This window comes from Accipiter gentilis, chromosome 7 (genome assembly GCF_929443795.1).
Source record: "Accipiter gentilis chromosome 7, bAccGen1.1, whole genome shotgun sequence".
Taxonomy (NCBI): domain Eukaryota; kingdom Metazoa; phylum Chordata; class Aves; order Accipitriformes; family Accipitridae; genus Astur; species Astur gentilis.
Window position 1 is genome coordinate 23073532 of NC_064886.1, and position 19585 is coordinate 23093116.

At 45.5% G+C, this 19585-nt stretch overlaps 1 protein-coding gene across 7 annotated transcripts in view; it reads right to left on the reverse strand.

The window, feature by feature from the left end:
- WDR59 (WD repeat domain 59) overlaps positions 1-19585 on the reverse strand; it is a 50260-nt gene that overhangs the window by 19368 nt on the left and 11307 nt on the right. For 6 of the 7 annotated variants that reach the window (XR_007506685.1, XM_049805336.1, XM_049805335.1 and 3 more), the window contains exons 6-18: positions 18135-18172; positions 16036-16124; positions 15484-15600; positions 14455-14532; positions 13263-13419; positions 11468-11547; positions 9141-9273; positions 5901-6025; positions 4859-5023; positions 3941-4036; positions 2387-2543; positions 1029-1098; positions 603-756 (exon numbers count right to left, since the gene is read on the reverse strand). Coding sequence is in view for 6 of the 7 variants with exons in the window: in XM_049805336.1 (XP_049661293.1) it covers positions 603-756; positions 1029-1098; positions 2387-2543; positions 3941-4036; positions 4859-5023; positions 5901-6025; positions 9141-9273; positions 11468-11547; positions 13263-13419; positions 14455-14532; positions 15484-15600; positions 16036-16124; positions 18135-18172 (1459 nt within the window). In the remaining variant the exon portion in view is untranslated. Of the gene's footprint in view, positions 1-602; positions 757-1028; positions 1099-2386; positions 2544-3940; positions 4037-4858; positions 5024-5900; positions 6026-9140; positions 9274-11467; positions 11548-13262; positions 13420-14454; positions 14533-15483; positions 15601-16035; positions 16125-18134; positions 18173-19585 lie in introns of those variants that run through there. The other variant, XM_049805340.1, reaches the window with a different exon arrangement.

The following is a 19585-nucleotide window of genomic DNA, read 5'->3' on the forward strand; positions in this document are numbered from 1 at the left end:
AATAATCCCACTCTCCCCCAAAGACTTGCTTGTAAACAGCAATGACAGCAAAACCTACACCTAAACCAGAAGTATGTGGACTGGAATATGTTTGAAGAATCTTGTAGAAATTATTTTTATTAAAAAAAAAAGTCCAAAGGGGCACGTATCCCTGAAAGAAACTTGTAATAGAAATAACCAAATATACCCCATAACCCAGGAGAGGTTGCCAGTAAGCTGCAGAGAGCCACAACTCTTGGCAGTGAGGGAGTCAGGGAGTACTGAGAAAAGCAGAGCTGCCTACATGTCCTTATCTGGACACTACAACTTCTTAAGTGTGAGATTTTAACCCTACGTAATGCACAGTGTAATGCACTGAAGGAAGCTGTGATGGTCAGTGTAGAGAAATATCAAAATAAGTGGTCAAATGCTAGAGAGGATTAGTAAAGAAGCTACTAATAGGAGATAAACCCATTTGACATTTTTACAGAGCTGCCTGGAAAAAGATGCCTTCTTAAGAGGAATATGAAGGTTCTTTTACTAGCAATGCTCACAGCTATATGGAAGGAATACAGATCACAAAAGCTGAAGTGTTAGGAAAGGTTTTTTGGTCTCGTACTTACCCTCTCTTTGTAGTAGAAGGAGCTAATGGAGACCTGTTCTTTCTCACTGCGTGTCGGGCTCCCACTGTACAAACGCAGATTGCCTGGAGTCTCTGTGCGGATCTTCATTGGAGTAATGAGGCCACTATGGTACGCTGATAAAGCTGACAGGGACCTAGAAACAAGAGAATACACTTTCAGGAGCTTTCACCCTCCAGAATGCCCTGGAGGCTCACACTGACATCACCACTAACCCAAGCTGCTAGCAATGTTTCGGGTGTTTTGAAATAGTCTCTGCTAAGGGCCAGTAATAGAAGGGACCTGTGCTCTCTGTGTCGAGGGCACAGCTAACACTAGAGGTCAGTAGCTTCAGTGCAGGATCTGATCCTCTTGCTGCTTTCCTGCCCATGACAGCAGCACACCTCAAATGTGACTCAGGGTACTCACCTGGGCGTAGGCTCCGTCGGGGACACTGCACGGTGCATAGTCATGGGTCTCGTGAAATACACCAGGTACCCTGAAGAGACAGGACATGGCATAAAGATCATGCAAGGAGGAGCAGATTACCCAGGGGTGGATTACACAGGGAAACCTGGTCATTTAAGGTATCAGAGTCAAGGGGCTGAGTGCCCATCCACTACCTTGAGAGTTTTTAAACTACAAGTAGACAACCACCTTTTCTCAACACAAATCCACTCCCTGCAAACCCATTAAAGAGCATGTTTTGTTGAGATGATTGTCTTAAAAGCACCATCTCAAGTGGCTTACAGATGTTAGAGAAAAGAAAGGAAAACAAAATTAACAAGTACATACTCATGTTTTAACTCTTCACCAGCACTTGTCAAGCACTGATACTCCAGAGGCAAGTGAGGTGATGTTTGGCTATGCAGAGAAACCACTGCAGCTTGTACAACTCTCCTCTTCAAAAGGATAACCCCAGCCATCTGGGGGTTTCAAAGCACTCTCTCACAAGCCTTACCCCATTTGTTAACATCTCAAGTGTCTTCAGACACCCACTCTTGCAAGAGTTTCAGGACTTAGCAGGTTTCACTGAGCCTATTCAACGCAATACTACTTTGTTTTACTTTTGCTGGGAATTTGGTGAGGCCTGTATGAAAAGTAGCTTTCAAAACATGCTCAAATTGGGATGCAGTCAGGTCTGGAGGAGGCATGCTTGCATCTGAAACAGCTCAGTGAAACTTAACAGGTCTTACTCAGAGCATAACCTGTTTTTTAAGGATGGTCTTTGCACTGTACACTCTCCTGGAAACCTGGATGTGATTGTACCCCCTCTCCCACTTAGAAGAAGTTTCCCAATGACCTTGTAAAAGCTATTTTGGACAACAGAAAGGGTGAAAAATAGGAAAAGAGTTGTTAGTGACAAGAATATGGTTTCAGCAAGGGGTAAGTTCAACCCCAAATCACAGGAATTTTGTGAAGACTGAGCACCAGAATATGTCCAGCAATTTGATGCCGGTAGGAGAGAACTAGGCAAGGAAAATAGCTATTTCCAGTCTTCTGTAAAAGACAGCTCTGCCAATACCTCTGGCATGTCACAAGCCATCTCTTTAACTAGCCCTGGATTTCCAAATCCTAAAATCCCGCATGCAACACCAACTGCAAACAGTTGCTAACTAGTCTCATTATCTGTAAATTTATCACAACATCACTATTTTAATACCATTTCCTACTCCTTGCACGGCAGCGACCAAAGCCTCGTCTTGTTCAGAGGCAACTGTTCCCCAAGACATTGAAAGGACCGTTCCCCAGGTAGCTGTTGTAACATAATCAGCGATGGGGCTAACCTGCACCACAGAACCTGGCTCCAGAGGTCCGTGGAAATGGGATGTTAGAGTCCTGGTAGGAGCCATAGGCATTGGAGACCCGGGCGAACGTGGGCAAGGGGGGTGTTACGGAGTTTGACAAAGCGTAGGGATTGCTGGATGTGCTGTCCTCTTGGTTCTGAAACAGAAGTTACCCAAGAAGTCACACAGGAAGGAAACCCAGCTGGAGCACTAGGCATTGCAGGGCCAAGCAGCCTCACGGAAGGTGCTTGCTCTTTGAGCCAGAGCAGATCAAGCACAGAGCACGGTTATTGCTCTGGCTGCAAAGGCACTTACAAGCACATTTACCTTTGAGGAAAGGGCTTCTTTCCCACCATAGCTATGTTGAAATACAGAGCTTAACTTAGGGTGAAACAGTGGGAAACTATACAGAAAATCTGACCTTCAGACTCTGGATATGAATCTCAAGACAGGGAGTTGAGCTAAACCTGATACCTCAATGATGCAAGTGAGACAAAGGCTCCTTAAATAGGAATGCCATACAACTGCATGGGATCAAATGCAGGCTGGGAGTCTTGAAGTGAGGAAGGCAGGTGGTGCAAAATACTGGGGGATCTCAGGCCTATCCATAGGAATTTTGGCTGAAATCTGCATTTATTTGGATAAAGAGTACTATGGCTTAGGTCTAAAGGAATTCTTTAAAGGCAGCAGTGCATGGCTTGAGTCATCAGATTTCCATACAATGGAGAAAGTTCCCACTCTTACAACATTATTGTTGAAACCAAACAGAATTAAGCCTTTCCATGTAAAAAAAAAAAAAAGCCCTTTATTTGCGATGAATAAACAAAACCTCTTGGAAAGGAAACCTGAGGAGACTCTCCAAGCTTTTCCAGAATGCTAAAATCTCCCACTCTGACACACATCACCCACACACAGACCTAATACCTGACACAGGGATGCTGAGTAGGTATCACAGATCTCTCAGCTAAGGGCAGAGTGTGACTTGGATTTATCTGCAGTATCATCCCTACAAAACCTCAGCACAAGGCTTCAGAAAAAACTGACTTTCACAGCTTTTTTTTTTTTTTCAAGGGAAGAAAACAAAGACCCTAGAATAGGACTAGCAGGATCTTTGACTAGAACTGAGGATGTAAAGACATCTGCCACTGCCTTTCAGACAAGAATGAGTCCATCAGCTCCCTAAGACCTCTTATCTTCTCTCACAGATGATAACCATGCCCTGGCACTCAATGAGATATTCTCTGAGCTGGGAAACTACCATGCACCACTAAGAAGCTCCAACCCCCAGCCATTCCTGCTAACCTCAGTATCAGTGAGCATGCAGAGTTCCCCAAAGCAGCAAATCTTCAGGGCCTGATTTTCAGAAACAAACACATCTAATCATCCGCTCAGTTTTCTTCAACATTAACCAGAAGTGCTTACACAAATGTAATGGCCAGTCACAGGGGTCTATTTACATGTCTAATGAGGCCGGACTCTCACTGCAGAGTCTTAAGTGTGGGATGTGGGAGAAGACAACAAACTAGGGCAGAAAGCCCACGCAGTTCTCCATACCACAACAGACTCCAGCCAGGAGACCAGCTGACGCAGGCAGGGCTCCAGGCAGCTCTGGTTCCGCTTCACTTTCTGCAGAGAAGTGTCTTTCAATATCTGGAATTCATACAAGATGCAGCTTGAATCATGGTTACATCCACACCTTCCCCACATCCTTTTAGGTCTGCAGAGCAGCTAAGATGCCAGGATCCAGAGAGGCCAAAGACAACACCCAACATCCACTGGAGCCACACTGACCCACTGGTGTGCTGTTTGCTTTGAGGAACAACTGTGAGCTTTGATCAGAGTACCAAGGGTTCACCTAGATTCAGCACACTCTGAGCCAGGATTTGGGCTTCTATACTACTGTAGCCCATATGTTTCATAGCAGTTTGTGGCAAATTGGATCAGTTTTTTCAGGAAGGAACCCAAATTGATCCATCTACTTGCTGCTGGGGAAGGGATTTCATCAGCAATACAACTTCTTACACCAGATGATCAAACACCTGCTCTGGAATTAGCAGGGCCTGTATAAAAAGTCCCCTCATTTTTAAAAGTTTGTGGAGGAGAGCAGGAGGCAACATCCCAGCTCAAAAATATTATCTTTCTGCAGCTGGATGCTTAGCTGGTCATTTTGTCTATTATGGTGTTGGAGCCAACTGCGTGAGGAGAAGGATGTTAGGGATCCTCAGGCAATACAGATCACACCAGAATAGAGTAGCAGTGAAGAACACATGTTTAAAAAGCAGCAGTGGAGAAAGGCAAATACTGGGCTGCAAGGCCAATAAAAATCTCACCCTAGGAGCTCCACAATATATCAGTTCAAAGCAACCTGTGGTGTGCCTTCAGGAAGGTCAGATGTTTTATTGTGTTAGTAATCTAGACATCAAGTGTCCAGCATTTATATATTTATAAAGACAGTGTATACTCCACACACACCTTCAGCAGCTTTGCTTTCATGGAGGCAGTGATCGAGGTTGGGTTGATGAACTGGAAGGACGGTGCAGCATTATTGGGGTACTGGACAGGGAACATCACCAGCATCCTGACTCTGTGGTTGCCACAGTGCACTGACACTGTACAACTACGACTCACCGCATCCATCTGTGAGGAAAAGCAATTGCTCTGTAGTTAGATCTCCAAGGACTTTCAAACTTATAGTGGCTTAAGTTCATGCTGAGGGGCTGATTCCTCTGCACACCCATAAGATGAAGTCATGCTGTTTCCAAGGGTAGTAAACACAGTGACAGCAAAAAACCCCAGGCAGATGGGGACAGACTCGGCTCGCACCAGGAGACTGCCCATCCAGCATCCCAGCATCTGGAGACCACAACCAGCCAGGAATCAGGCTCTACTCCCAACAGCCACTGCACCCCAGCCCACTTCACTTGGCCGTGGAGAGCTCCAGGCCCAGTGCAGCAGTAATGGGCACCATCTAAGATCACATACCACTGTCTCAGAAAACTACATCAGGATCATGTTGTGAGCTCTGAAACCACAGGGGTGGGGAAAGGAGACAGGCAGCTGCCTCAAGCCTCCCATCCCACCACAGTGCTGTGTCTCCAGCCAGCTTCCATGCACAGAGGAGTATTTGGCGTGCAAGGGAGATGCCAAAAATGAGAGAGTGAGTGCAGCATAGGGAGGGCTCAGCAGATCGGGTTCATAAACAGTTGAAATGAGATCAGCTGCATGTAGTGGAACAAGTCACTTTCCACTCTGCCATCTAGGCAGAGAAGAGAACACCATTCAGCCTTCTCAGGACCAGCCAGTGCACTTACTGTGCTGAAACACCTCCCTCACTCCCAGTGTCTAGGATTATCCTCTTTCCTACTATCCCTGGCCAAGAGGATCTCTATGGCTCAAAATAAACCTTGTTTACAGAGAGCAGTCACTGCAGCAAAGAAGGTTCCCCTCTAAAGGCTCCGATGAGCCAGCCTGCCCACATCCCCTCCTAACAAGCCAGAAAAAGGAAACTCTTTACCTCCACATTGACATTTCGGATCTGCACGTTGATCAGTGAAAACTCCTGCTGCAGTGTTTGAGGCAGTCCCAGTTGGTCTGTTTTCTCTCCCACCAGGGGGTCATTCAGGAAATCTTCTTTTAAGGCTGACAGGAAAGATGGAGAACAGGTTGAGAAAAGCTGTAATAGACAGACTTTTGGCATGCAATGCCAGGAGGCAGCCAAGACGGCAGGCTTTCCTCTGCTCTTCTGACACATGGAGGTTTGAGTTTTACCTGGCAAAGACCTGTGAGCTGGAGGGTCTCAGCTGTTGTTTAGAGGCAGGCTTCTGAGACTTGCTTTTCAAAAAAATAAACCTGTCTGCACATCGGTTTCCAGGAAGTTTACAGAAGCTGCCTGTACTCTGTATAGCCCTAAATGGTCTGCCTCTGCTCATTTGAGACCCCTTCTCCTCCCTACACAGTACTGCCAGAGTCACAAAGAGCTGAACTGAAGCCTCTCAGATCAGCAGGAACGAATTGCTGCCAAAGCAGTCTCCAGGAGGAGCTCTGGTCTTTGGGATTCACACCCCACTGCTCTTGGCTTTCATGGAATCCTTCCAAAGCATAATAAGGCTTCAAGAGAGAGAAGAGGGTATTTCTGGCCCTAGTAGAGGCTTAATTCATTTGTAGCAGCCATTTGCATTTAACATCGCAAAGCACTCTAGTGTTTTAACGGTCTTTAACTCATCTTAATGTTGAGTCTAGCCATCCAGTTCCAACAGTTTTCACAAGTACAATATCCCCTGAAGGCCAGAATACATTTAAACAGCCAGGCAAGAGCTGCAGGACACAAGGAATTATGGTTAAGATAGCAAACTTGACTGAGTTTCAGAACTGGTCCCTGCCTGTGGTCATGCCTGGCTTTTGCCATGTATCTTGCTATGTACCCCCATTAGGGCAGGGGCAGCTCCTTCAGAAGGGTGTTTCGCTCTGGCACTACTTCTTAAGAAGAACAAATGTATTCTTTGATGATTGTTCTAAGGACACAAGGGAAGTCCCAATTATTCAGCTGTCATTCTTGAGCTTGCAATATCAAATTGCAGACTATTCCTAGCAAAAAAATAAATGACAAGAAATGCAAAAAAAGCTATTATTTTACAGGCATTTGCCTAAAAGTTACTGACTTTGCTGCTGGGACAAATATATCTCGTTTTACTGCTGCCCAGTGGGTTGCTGAATTTGGATAGGTAGGATGCTTAGCTACTCATTCCTGTTTGAGATTTTATTATAGTGCCTAGATATACTTCACAAAAGGGAGCTGAAAAGGGGATTAAAGGAAGATCAGTAGCTCTCAGGGAAGATAATTATTTCTAGCTCAAGACACCACATAGCTTACTGAAAAGCCATCTCTCAGGTTCCCAATATGGGCAGTACCCTCGCTTTGTCTTCTTCTCCCATTCCCTTCCAATTAGTTTCTAACCTCCCAAAGCCCACATATTTGTCTAGATTCCTAAAGATCCTTTATAGGCAGCAGGCAGTGAGGAGAGCTGTACACTGAAGACACAGCTGGTGGGCTTTCTGATTTACCTGCAGAGCGCTGTTCTCTTCAAAGATCCCCCCAAAGTGCTTTACTAATGTAACACAGACTTTGCAGCTGAAATGCAGCCACCTCCAGGGTGAAACATCGACAGTCCACAACAGCTTTTAGGCTAGAAAGAACTGAAATTCCTACCTAGGGACTTGCTTGTGCATTGATCCTGCAGTCATGGTATTTACAGCAAAATCTACCCTGCTACAGAAAAGCCATTTTCATTCCCTTTGGTGGCAAGGGAAACCCTACCAATCTGAACCACAAAGCCAGACCCACACAGAAACCGCATAGGACATATGAATGTGACCTCATCAGGGACAGTGAAAGAGTTAACTCTCTCCTGTGGAAAAAGAGAGGTCAGGCAGCCAGAATGAGAACACTTAATGCTCCCAGCTGCAGCAGGAGAGGCTGTGCTTCCCCCGCAGTACTGCTCATAGGGAACACAGATAGCCAGGGCTTTTTCTATCATATTATAAACCCCTCATGTAGACAGAGGTGCTGACGTCTTTTAGAAACTTGTTCTGCTGCCACATAGGACAGGTGGCAGAGAGGAACTTCACTGGGATTTGCTGGGCAGGAAACTTTCTGTTAGGAAGAGATGCCTTCCCTAAGGGACCTCACAGCTGGCTCCTTTATTCAAAAGGACAGATACTGGACCACTTCCTCCTTTTCTCTCCAGTTTGTTGGCAAGTCAACAGGAGAATCAAATCGCTTTCCTGTAAGCCCCTCACGTGGAGATCCATCGTAGCACCCTGCTGCAGTACAGAAAGGAACCATGAATTTAAACCCAAGCTGACACAAAGACATGGGAGCACCCAATTCTTCTTCCTCAGTATTAGATATAGAAATCTAGATAGCTTTTTCACATGCATGTCATCACCATGGATCTCAGCTGCTGCAATCTCTTCTATTCTGGTATTTACACCCTTCAAACATTAACACCCTGAATGTTTAACCTGGCCAGAGCCTTAACCACATAAACCCTCCTTCGCATTCCTTCCCTGTATGCCTTCTCTTCCACAAAGCCAAATCAATGCTTTCTGTTAAAGCTTCTGACTCTTTCCCATCTACCCATCTGGTACTCAGAAGTCAGAAATACCATCCCTCCCCCTCTGTTCTGCCAGCCTTCAGCCACCTCTCATCAATACCTAAACAAAAATTCACAAGCTCTCTCCATATCACTTCTGATGGATGGGAGAAGACATCGATAAACATCTCCATGTTAGGTCAGTTCACACAGTGATCCCAGTAGAAATGTCTGGGTACCAGGCGTGATGCAAGCAACTTGTGTTAGAGTGCCTTACCCACACACTCTACCCTTCTGTGGGCTCATCTCTCAGTTTAAACTAATCTACCTTCTTAAGAGCCAGAACTTATGTTCTGATTGCCTTATTTTTGGCAGCAAGGCACAACTATGACCTAAAGAGAATGCAATTAAATAGTATTAGTGACAAGGAAGAGCTTCATTTTACAGCTAGAATCATTGTGTTAGAGGAGAAAAAACTTGGGAGGACCATCCTGAGGAACCCCTAGTGTTCTTCCTCCTCTCGGATGTGGAATCCATTAACCTTTGAAACAGCACCAGTTTGTGCTTTGTCTACAATGTTACTTTCTTATGCCAAAATGCATCTTCTTCCCAACACAAAGACAGCTGTTGTTTGAAATTCCATGACCCATCACTTGTCTCACCTTCCTCATCCCCATGTCCAGAGTTATGCTGGGGCTCCGAGTCCTGGGGGTGAAGGGTCTTGTCTGGCTCTGGCAGATGAGAAATCCCATCGATGAGGTCCTCAACTCCATCCAGGATATCGTTAGCGCACAGCTGAAAAGAACAAACATACCCACATGCTGCACAACAGAAACCAAGCTGCGGAAAGAGCCACCACTGAACAACTAATTTGCCCAGGGAGCTGGATTTACAAGGTAGGTCTGTCCATGCAACAGGCATGACTAAGACCTCCACATTGTTTCTGTGACAAAGACAGGTGATCTTCCACTTTCCAGCACACTCAGCTCTGTCACCTCAGACAGCCTGGCCAAATCTCCTGCTCACTTACAAAGCCACTTAATTGACAAGGCCAGTCTAAGAAACAGAGGTTTTACTTAAATCAAAACTAAAGCTGACATGACTTTAATTTCTTGAATTAATTTGTCAAAACTGGTTTAATTTTTTAGATCAGATATAATAGTAGCACACTTTCTGCTTTTGATATTTACACTCCAGTACGATCTAGAGACCCAGGTACATACTAGGGGACTTAGTGTTCTAGGTCCTGCACCAAAAAGAGACCATGAAAACTTGTATTTTAAGTTCAGCACAAGAAAACAGGTAAGACGGAAGAGAAGAAATATAGGAAGGAGAAAGGATAAAGATGCAATGTAGCAAATTACAGCATTGGTCACCAGCAACATGCCATTATGTGTGTAGTTTGATCCACACAAAGACAAGGACAAAAGAGTGGGAGCCAGCAGAGGAAGAGTAAAGGCTTTGACATGGATGAACAACTGATTTAAAGACAAGAAGAAATAAAATATTTGCAAATATATTAGGTAGCAGTAAAGGGTCATTTTTCATAGAGGAAGTTTGTTACAGACCTGCAGGATTCCTGCAGGATCTGTGCTGGGACACATGCTTCTCAACATATTCATTAAAAACCTGGAATAGGAGGCGAATAGCGACATGACCAGGTTTGCTGATGCCACCAAGTTTTTCAGGGTAGTAACGAGAGTGGCTGACTGCAAGCAATCACAGAAGGAACTTACAGGATTAACTGTATTAAAATGAAAGATGAACTTCAGTTCAAATAAACATAAAGCAATGCACATAGGGGAAAAAATGGCAAGTTCAAGCTGACTGAGGGAACAAGACATAGAGGCCAGGCTAAGCTGATATCTTCATGGAATTATGCCTGACAATTTAAAAAACAAACTGAGTACTGAGAATTCTTTGGAAAGAACAAAGTGCAGATCCCCATCCCAGGAAGTATACAGTAGAACTGAAAAAGGGATGTGAAAGGCAAAAGGACAATCAAAGTTCTTGTACAAAGGAGGAAGTAAATCAAGACCTTTTGACTTGAAAAAGGAGGCAGCTGAGGAGGGATATGATGGGAGGTCTACAGAAACATCAGCACAGACAAGATGGCTGCTCATTTCATCTTCAATGTAAAGAAACTAGCAGGTTGCAAAATAAACAAATGAAAGGAGCTGTTTTTCCACACAACATGCAGAAAAGCCATGAAACTCCTTGTTGATAGGATGTTTAAGATGACAAAAATTTAGACAGGTCCAAGAAAAGACAGAACAAGTCTAGGGAAGTGAAACTCATCAAGCTCTGTCAAATGCAAGGATGCCAGACTCAATGAGCCTCTAAGCTACAAACTGCAGGAGGCTGGCAGAACATTTGAGAGAAACATCACTCCATTCTTGCCTCATTCTTATCCCCTGCCAAGACATACACAGCCAAAGATGAGACAGGGCAATGTGGGCCATCGTGGCCATAGGAACCTCCAGTCTGACCCAGCATAGCTGTTCTAGTAATTGCATCAGCAATTTGTAACTGCTGCCAGACATCAGAACAAGATTTACACTGCCTGCACCAGGCTAAGAGGCAATGGAAACAAGGGGAGGAAGTGGAGGGCACAATCCCTACATTTACCTGATACCTAAAAGGCCAAGAGTCATACACTCTTGCAGCCATGAAGGTGGCATCCTCAGAGGCAATGCAAGCTGTAACTGATCCACGTTCCCCAAATGACTTCTACACTTCCTGTTACACAACAAAGTGACCTTGCACTTCCACAGAAGCTTTTGAGGCACAGACACAGAGAGGCCTCATCACAGGTCTCCCTGGGGATGTTTCTGGGCTGGGGCTGAAGAGGAAAGTGAAGCAGAAGCTGGCTGCAGCTGTGTCTGCAGCTCTAGGATACCAGAGGAGTGACTGGGAGTGCAAGGAAAGGGAGGTGAATCCAGCCTGTAAGAAAACTGTCTACAGTTCAAGAGCAAAAGTGCTTACGTACCCTCTGCAGCTGAGAGTCAATCCGCCACATCCGGAGAGTCTGATCACGGGACCACGTAACCAGCTGGTAGTCTTTAGAACCTAAAAAGGAGAGAAACAACTTACAGACCCCACTGAAGACAGAGACTCTCTCAGCCCTGTGTTTAGTGTAAACAGATTCAAGCAAGCCAGCAGGGAGATTCAATGGATAAGGCACTAAACTGAAAGGCAGAGTGAGTCCTCTTCTGCTTTGAATTGAACTAGGTGCATCAGCCTTTATGCCTCCCTGCACCACTGTTACCACACCTCTAAATGGGGTACAATTTAGAGGTGAAAAACACGAAGTAAGTATAACAAATGTGATGCAAGTTTTCCAACTAGGAATTAACAAGATCTACTACAATATTTATTTAAATAGAACAAATAATATAGTTGAGAAACAGATTTATTTTTACGATAACTGTAAAGTTAAAATATCTTTTAGTTCATCATATCTGTTTCAAGATGCAGATGTTTTAAAACATTTCTAAGCTAAGAGAAGCTGGTTCTACCCTCCCCCTTTTTCCTTCTGAAAGGCTTGGATGATACCAAGACAAGTTCAGGTTGTAATGAAATATATCTAGCCCCATACTATCTATCAACAGATGAAGGTACACACACTTACTTATGCCCTTGTTTAGGCCTTGTGATACAGTTTAAGTTTCTCTTGTCAAACAGCTGCTACACACTTAAAAATTTGCTGCTGCACAGCTGCTTCCTACAACTCTCTGCTGAGGCACAGGGGCTGTCTAAATACAGCACAGCAGACTCTATGGAAGGAGATTCGTGCTATCGTGGTTGTCTCCGCATTGAAGCGGACTTGGAATGCTTGTATGATTGATTTATGTTGCTTGAGACAAGCACAACTTCTGTCCTTGGATATATATCTATTAATTCAGCTAAGACAACACAACTGTGGTTCAAGCCTGGTTGAATGTTCATTCACAAGCTGTCTCCTGTGCCTCCAGATCCTAACACAGTTCTATATTGCTCTCCTCTTTCTGAAAGAGGAAAAACAAGGTATAGAGAAAAAGGCGACTTAACTAAATTGCCCCAGCAGCTGGTGGCAGAGGGTTGGACCAGAACTTTTACACGGCACTACAAAGCCATACCACAAGTGACACCAAAGCCAGACATGCATTTTCTGTCAATGGCAGCTGAGATGCTGGAAACAAAGCTGTGGTCTGTGTGGTTATCCAACCTCTAATATGGAATCTCCTATATTTAGCTGCCTACACTGGAAAATTCAGTCAGGACTGAACTCTAACAGCAGCCTCTCTATCCCACACTCTTCCTCCCCTGCCTTTGCCGGCGCACAGATAAGGTGGGTTCGCTAGGTCTGTGATATGCTGGCAGCTGCTGATCCAGGCAGTGATGTGAGGGGTTAACTGGTTAGCCTGCAGCTCTGAGCAGGGGGAGGGTGTCTGCACTCATGCACCCATCTAATAGTTTGTACAATTTATTTTGAAAGATCCATTTAAAAATAGACTCACAGGAGAGTGGAAGCAATTAAGAGTCACCATTGACCCACTCAGCATTAGGTGGATTTGCTTTGTTAGCATGGAAACAACAGGGCAATGCTTCTGTGGGCAGTGCCATAAGCCAACTATAAACCAGCTGCAGCTTGAGGGGAGGCAGGAAAGTGGGTAGGACTCCAAGGAAAGGCAAGAGTCAAATGGTGATAGCATAAGCAGTGCAGCCGCAAGCCAGGCCTCCACACCCCTGGTTAGCTGATGGCCACAGCGCAGGGGAGAGAGCACATCCAGCCCTGAACTCACCTTCTTTCTGCTTCCTCCACTGAAACTCCAGCACCACGTCATCATGTCCCACAAAAGTGTGGACAGGTGTGTTCAAGTCAAAGACATTCCAGAGAAGGAGACTGTTCTCGCGACGGAGCTGAGGGACCATCACTGTCACCAGCCCATTGCTGAAAGGCTTGAGAGAGAAACACCCTTCCAGTTAGCTTTGGGGAGTTATGCTCCCATGCCACTGTTATCATGCTCTAATTTTTAACTTTTCCTACCAAGAATGTGTGGGTTTTAAAGGAGCTCATCACAAAACAGAACCAGGCCTAAAACTGGGCGGGGAGGGCCAAGGCAATTGCTGTGCAAAACCAGTATCTTACAAGGGAAAAGAAGTAGTACACTTCGAGATATTCAAGGCAGCTCGCTTAACTATTTCTTTCTGCTGCTTCCTCACTTTTCAGCTCTGAGGCTAGAAGGATTTCACCCTTGATTTTTCCCATGGGATCTTTACTACAATTTGCCTAGAGCTGCAAGAACTGCTACCTGGGGATTGAGCCCCAGCAGCTGCTCAGGGTCACGACACTCAGAGGAACACTAGAACCCAGTCCTACAGGCTCCACCATGGGGACAGGAAAAGAGGATCAAAGATTCAAGGCCCAGCGCTGGCTTCAAGCCACATTCAGATGTCTAGGGAAGAGAACGGATATGGCTAATGTTAAGAGCCTTAGCTTCACATGGCTGGGTGCTTGCTCTATAAAAGGCAACAGTTCTTAGATTTGATATGCTGTAAGAGCCCACTGTGGCACACTTGAAAACACTGGGAGTAAAAGAGGCACTCAGAGAGGGAAGACGACTGCTGCACTGCTCTGTGCAACAGGTACCCATACTGGATCCGAGTGGAAAAAAAGAACAGCAAGAGCAGCAGCCACTTTCTAAGGCCCCTGCTCCCAGAGCCAACCACCTGCACCTGGGTTTTCACCCCCCAGGAGGATGATGCCCAAGACTAGGATCTCACACTGCTAGTTGTTCCTTCTCCTAAGTGTCCCCCATTAAGGATGTTGCTTTTCTAGGCCTTTTAAGCACCAAGAGGGATTTTTAAAATCAACTTAATTATGTCCAGCAGTAGAACTGGTGAGAAGCCCTTCAGCAGCTTTTCTTTATTTAATGTCCCTTTCTGCATTTGCTCTCACAGCACAAGCGGGGCTGGTGGGAGTTTCTCACTCACCGTGTATCTTGCCTTCCAGACGGGAACCTGGCAGGGAAGGATATTGAGGTATTTCCGAGGCTGACGGTAATCCCAGAACTTCAAAAAACCAAAAAGACAAGCAAAGGCAGGACTCAGCTGGCTATGCTTTCAGGCCGCAGTTTTCCATGTAGCTTGCAGATATAACAGAGCAAAAAACATGCCAGGGTGCCCACAGCATCGTTAGTAATCCCATTCATTAGCAGCAGAGATGGCCCCAAAGGACAAATATCAAGCTACCAGCATCTGGCAGCATCCCTTAGACAACGAGTGACTTGGGGTCATATTCACAGTGAACATAGTTTGAGTAATTAGAGCAGGGAGACAGGCAGCCTGCTTGGGCTTTCAGAGCTACAAGGTACCCTGCAGGCTCCCAGCCAATGTGCCAGTTCAGACTGGAGGCAGGCCCACCCTGCTGTTACTGCTAATTTTGTAATGAAGAATCTAACCTTTTGTTTTGCTAGAATACACATCAATTGCATTTGCCTCAGAGCTTAGCTAAATGTGAATGAACTCCATTTGGCTGACATACAAAGCACACTATTTCCCCACAAGTAAAAGGCCCGGCATAGCAATGCTTGCAGGCAGTCTCTTATTGATAACTGATTTGACATGAGTTTGGGAACCCCAGGGGCTGGAGTATGTCTCTCCCCAGGTTGCTGTAATCGGCCTGAGATTGGCAACACTGCATCTTGGGGAGACGGCTCTTCTGACATATGTGGCCAGCTCCTTTCTGGCAAGCAATAGGCAGAGGTTGTTGTTTTCAGCTTCAGTACTGCCCAAACCACCACAGATATGTGGCAAACATATGTGCACCTATCCTGCAATTACTTCTCTGCCTGTTCTGTAAGCATACTCCTAGCTCAACAAACACAGCCTGCCAGAAATCAAAAAATAAGGATACAGATCTTGCCAATGGCAAGCACTCCCAAAGACTTCAGCAGTATTAGAAGGGGATCTGCTCCACCATCCTGACATCTCCCAAGCAGGAGTCCCAGAAGCAACACTTACTCTGACAGAGTTGTCCTGGCTGGAAGTGGCCAGCGTATACTCATTGTCAGGATGCCAATCCAGACCATGGATTTTAGAGAGATGAGCTGCCAAATACTCTACTGCAGTGCTGGGTTTCTGCAAGGAAAGACATTTTCCTTTTCAGCACAGGACTCCCGAAATTTGGTCTGGTTCTTTGACATAAAAAAGACACTTTAACAAGGGCAAGAGAGGTAGAACACCCTCCTGCTGGGGAAGGGCAAATAGCTCAGCAAAAGTAGTTGAAGAAAAGGTCCTGTGAAGGTGTGGCAAATTCCAGTCACCAAGTTCAGCCCTGAACCATACTTTATACTCAGTAGAACAGTTAAGTACTATGAGATCAAAAGCAAAGTGTTAATGGGCTCAGCTCTCTTTAGGCTCACGGGCTCCCAAATCTCTCTAGCTTAAATCAACCCACAAGAGAGATTTGGGATGAAGTAGTACATTTTTCTCAGTATTTTTCTGTGACCAGAGGGATGTCTGTATCAGGTAGGTGGTGATATGCACAGACTGCTCAAAAACCCCTCAGCTTACCCTTTTGTCCCATATTCGGACATCCCCATCGTGGCTTGTTGCTAAACAGTTGGCATTTTTCTTGTTCCATTTGACCTGGGAAGCTCCAGCTGTAGCACAAACAGAGCAGGTCAAAACAAGCAACTAAAAAGTAAATGGCACAGTAGACCCTCAACCTGGGCTTGGAGCTGCTGCTCTTAGCACAGGACAGGCAGTTCAGAGGAAAGATATCCCAAAAGCCAGCATGAAGGATGGCATGAAAATGACTAACTCCTGAGTCCTCAGCTAGCGTTTGGTCCTGAAGACCTCAAAGCAAGAGCGTTCCAGTTACATGCTCAGAGATCTTCATTGCAATTTCTAGCCATTGGCTGTACCCAATTAAAATACTCATGTCCATTAACTCAGACGGAGCAGCTTCCTCCAGACAAGAACTGCAGGTTCATCACCTCCCTTCCAAATCCCTTCTTTTTTCATTCAAGTTACTTCCAGGTGCTTAAGGATTGATTCATTTGTCTCCCCAACACCCTCTATACTATCTGATGCTATACAGGGAACCAGTGTTATTGATCTATTATTAAAATACAGGTGTAGGAGAAGGCTGCTGTGCAGGTGGTCCTTGTGTCTGGCCAGCTGGAGGTAGACTCACTGGGTGGACCAGAAGGCCCAACTGTCAAAATATAACACAGAAGTCAAAGACATCAATGGCATTGTAAAGAAACTGGAAGATGGTCCAGATATGATTATATGGTATCATAAGGGACTCAGTCAAGTGCCTAAAATAAAAAGTTGGTTGGCTATTTCTGATAAGCAGTAAAATATAGCTTCAGTTGATGTGGATTGTTCAGATATTGTAAGAGAAATACATGTTCTGTTCATCCTTACTCTGTTAGTATTTTCAAAACATTTTAAGCTCATCAGAAAGGTGAGATCCATGAGAAAGCTAAACAGATCTCAGCTTGCTGCTATTCCCCACCTTCACTACCCACCTGCTGCTGCATGGTGAGCAGATTCATCCTGACAACCTGGCAAAATACTAGTCCAGGGGGAAAAAAAGCTGCAAATAGGCTGCCAGTTAATTGAGTTGTTTCATTCACTGAAGGATACACAAACGCTTGGATCAGCACTAAACAGAATTGGGCATGGGAGGAAGGAAGCTTTCTGGGGAGCTAGCTGCTGGGTTGGCTCAGCTGACCCATGAAACCTCATCCCAGGCATCAGAACCAAATGCTGCTTCTCTCTGATTCACTAAGGTTTTTGCGTCGCTGTGATAGAGAGGTTTTCTGGCTGGGAGGGAAGGGGGAGCCACTGCAGATGTGTAGCCTAAGGAGATCCAAGCAGTAGAGCATAAGAGATATGTGTTACAAGGATTGCTGTAATACTGGGGGCAGTAACTCAGGAAAATGATGTTTTGCTCGTCATCCGTACTTTGCCCAGTTCCAACACACAGCCGCTGAGGACTGACACACAGCACCTGCCAGCAGGCGGTATTACAAGCGGCTGGACAGTCGCACTGCCAACAGCCATGACAAGTGCCTTTCCAGAACAAGCGCAGCCCAAAGAGAGCACCTTCATGTCACCACTGCAGCTGTCTGCATGTTGAAGGTGCCCCAGGGAAGCAGATACAGCCGCTTAATGTACACAGCCCCTCAGTAAGTAAGGGGGCAGGCTGGCAGTTGGCAGCATTCAACATCGCTGCCTGGGGTGCAATTTAGTTTCTCAGCTGATTCAATCAAACATAAAAGGACATGGAGAAATTACAGACAGGCAACACAGGACAAGCAGTGAAGCAGGGTGGTTAAGCAGGGAAGAAGCTATGTCTAAAAGGCACAAATGCCATGTGACTGTCCACCAATTTCAGAACAGCCAGTCCAAGTACCACCACTGTCCTCCATGCCTGGGAACCTCCAAGGGCTCCACATCCTCTCTGAATTCTGCTCTTCTAAAAGGAGTTGTGAACTAGAGCCTCTCAGGCTGCTCCTACACAGAACAATCACAAGTGGTGGCACTTTTGTACTTCACCACGTTCAGCCTCGGAGTGTGAAGGAAGGGAGGAATAACAGCAGGGGCATACAACAATAGGCTTGTTTAATGCCTACGTCACACATACACGTCGTACTTACCGACCGCAGAGAGTGAGACTGTAGGCTTCCTGGTGTCTCTGAAACACAACATGGCTAACATGAGTACCCACGGCATAGCCCAGCAGGTCCAGCCTACCCAGTGAGCTCCTTGCTATTCCAGGACTAATTTTATTGCTGCTTCTTGGGAGCTAATGTGCCTTCAGCTTACCAAAATGCACCACACTAAATGGAACAAAGAAAGAGGTGACCAGCTGGAGGACAACAGCCATCCTGTCTTGCCACCACATACAGCACCAAGTTTAGGACATAGGATGGAGTTGGAGGGGACTAGAGGGAGGAGAAACACGTGCAAAGTGTGGCATGTTGCAACTGGGCAGGCAAGGAAACTGGGCTCACAAAGTGTTGCTGCAGAAAGCAACAAAACAGCCTTCCCAGGAGGATTAAAAGGAACAAACAGAGCTGTGAAAAGACAAAAGCCACTGATGTGTTTGTCAAGCTTTTGCACACCCTGATTCAAGGCAGATGGAGCAGTGACTTCAGAGCAAAGACTTCATGTCTAGCATATAACAACAAAATTAGTAAGAAATAAGCCCAGCTGTGTGCAGACTCTACAGACCAAATTCTGCAGCGGTGGAAGCCAGTCCAGCACCATGACAACTCCTAGCAGCCAGGGCATGGATCAAGGCAATAATTCACTCCTTGATCTTGCTCCTCAGGAATTCACCTGCCTTTTCATTAAAAATGCCAGTGAAAATAAGGAATATTGTCTTCAGCTTTTTGTGTTTGCCGAAAAGCAGAACATTTTCTGGAATGGACTGCACCTCTCCCTCTAAGAATTTCTGCCTAATCAAAAAGTTATTTGGTATGAAAAATCAAGTCGGGAATTTCCAGCTGCCCTTACCACAGGTCTACCTCTCTAGGGTGTCATTAGAGACAGACGCTTCAGCAGGATGTTCATTTGCTGCAGGCCAGCAGCCCCAGGACCTCACTGCCCCAGCAAGCTCAGAGACCTTACCAGCACAAGTGGGATGTAGAGGCTAGTCAAAGACTGCCTAAGCAAGCATTTCTGGAGAAGCAATACACACAGACATAAAATGATGGAAGGGCACAACAGAGTTAAAGCAGGGCTTCTGATAACAACCTTCAGAGAACTCTATTTTTTGCTTGGCACTAAGATAGTATCACAGGAAAACACAACCAGCAGTTATTGTCTCTTTATGTCTTTTAATTACACATTAATAATATATTGCCATTCTCAAGCACCATTTAACCAAGGATCTAAGTGCTTCATAGGAGCTAAACAAGCCTCAGGGTAGCCTGGTGCAGTGGGGTTATATAATTATCCTCCTATTATTACTGAGCAAGGGAGGCAGAGAGGAACAAAGTGACTTGCCGGGGGTGATAAAGAGTTGCTGTACAGCCAGCAAGAGAACCCAGCAGTCCCAGTGCCAGCTCCTTGCTTCTCAGCTGTAAAATATGGGGTTTTAATA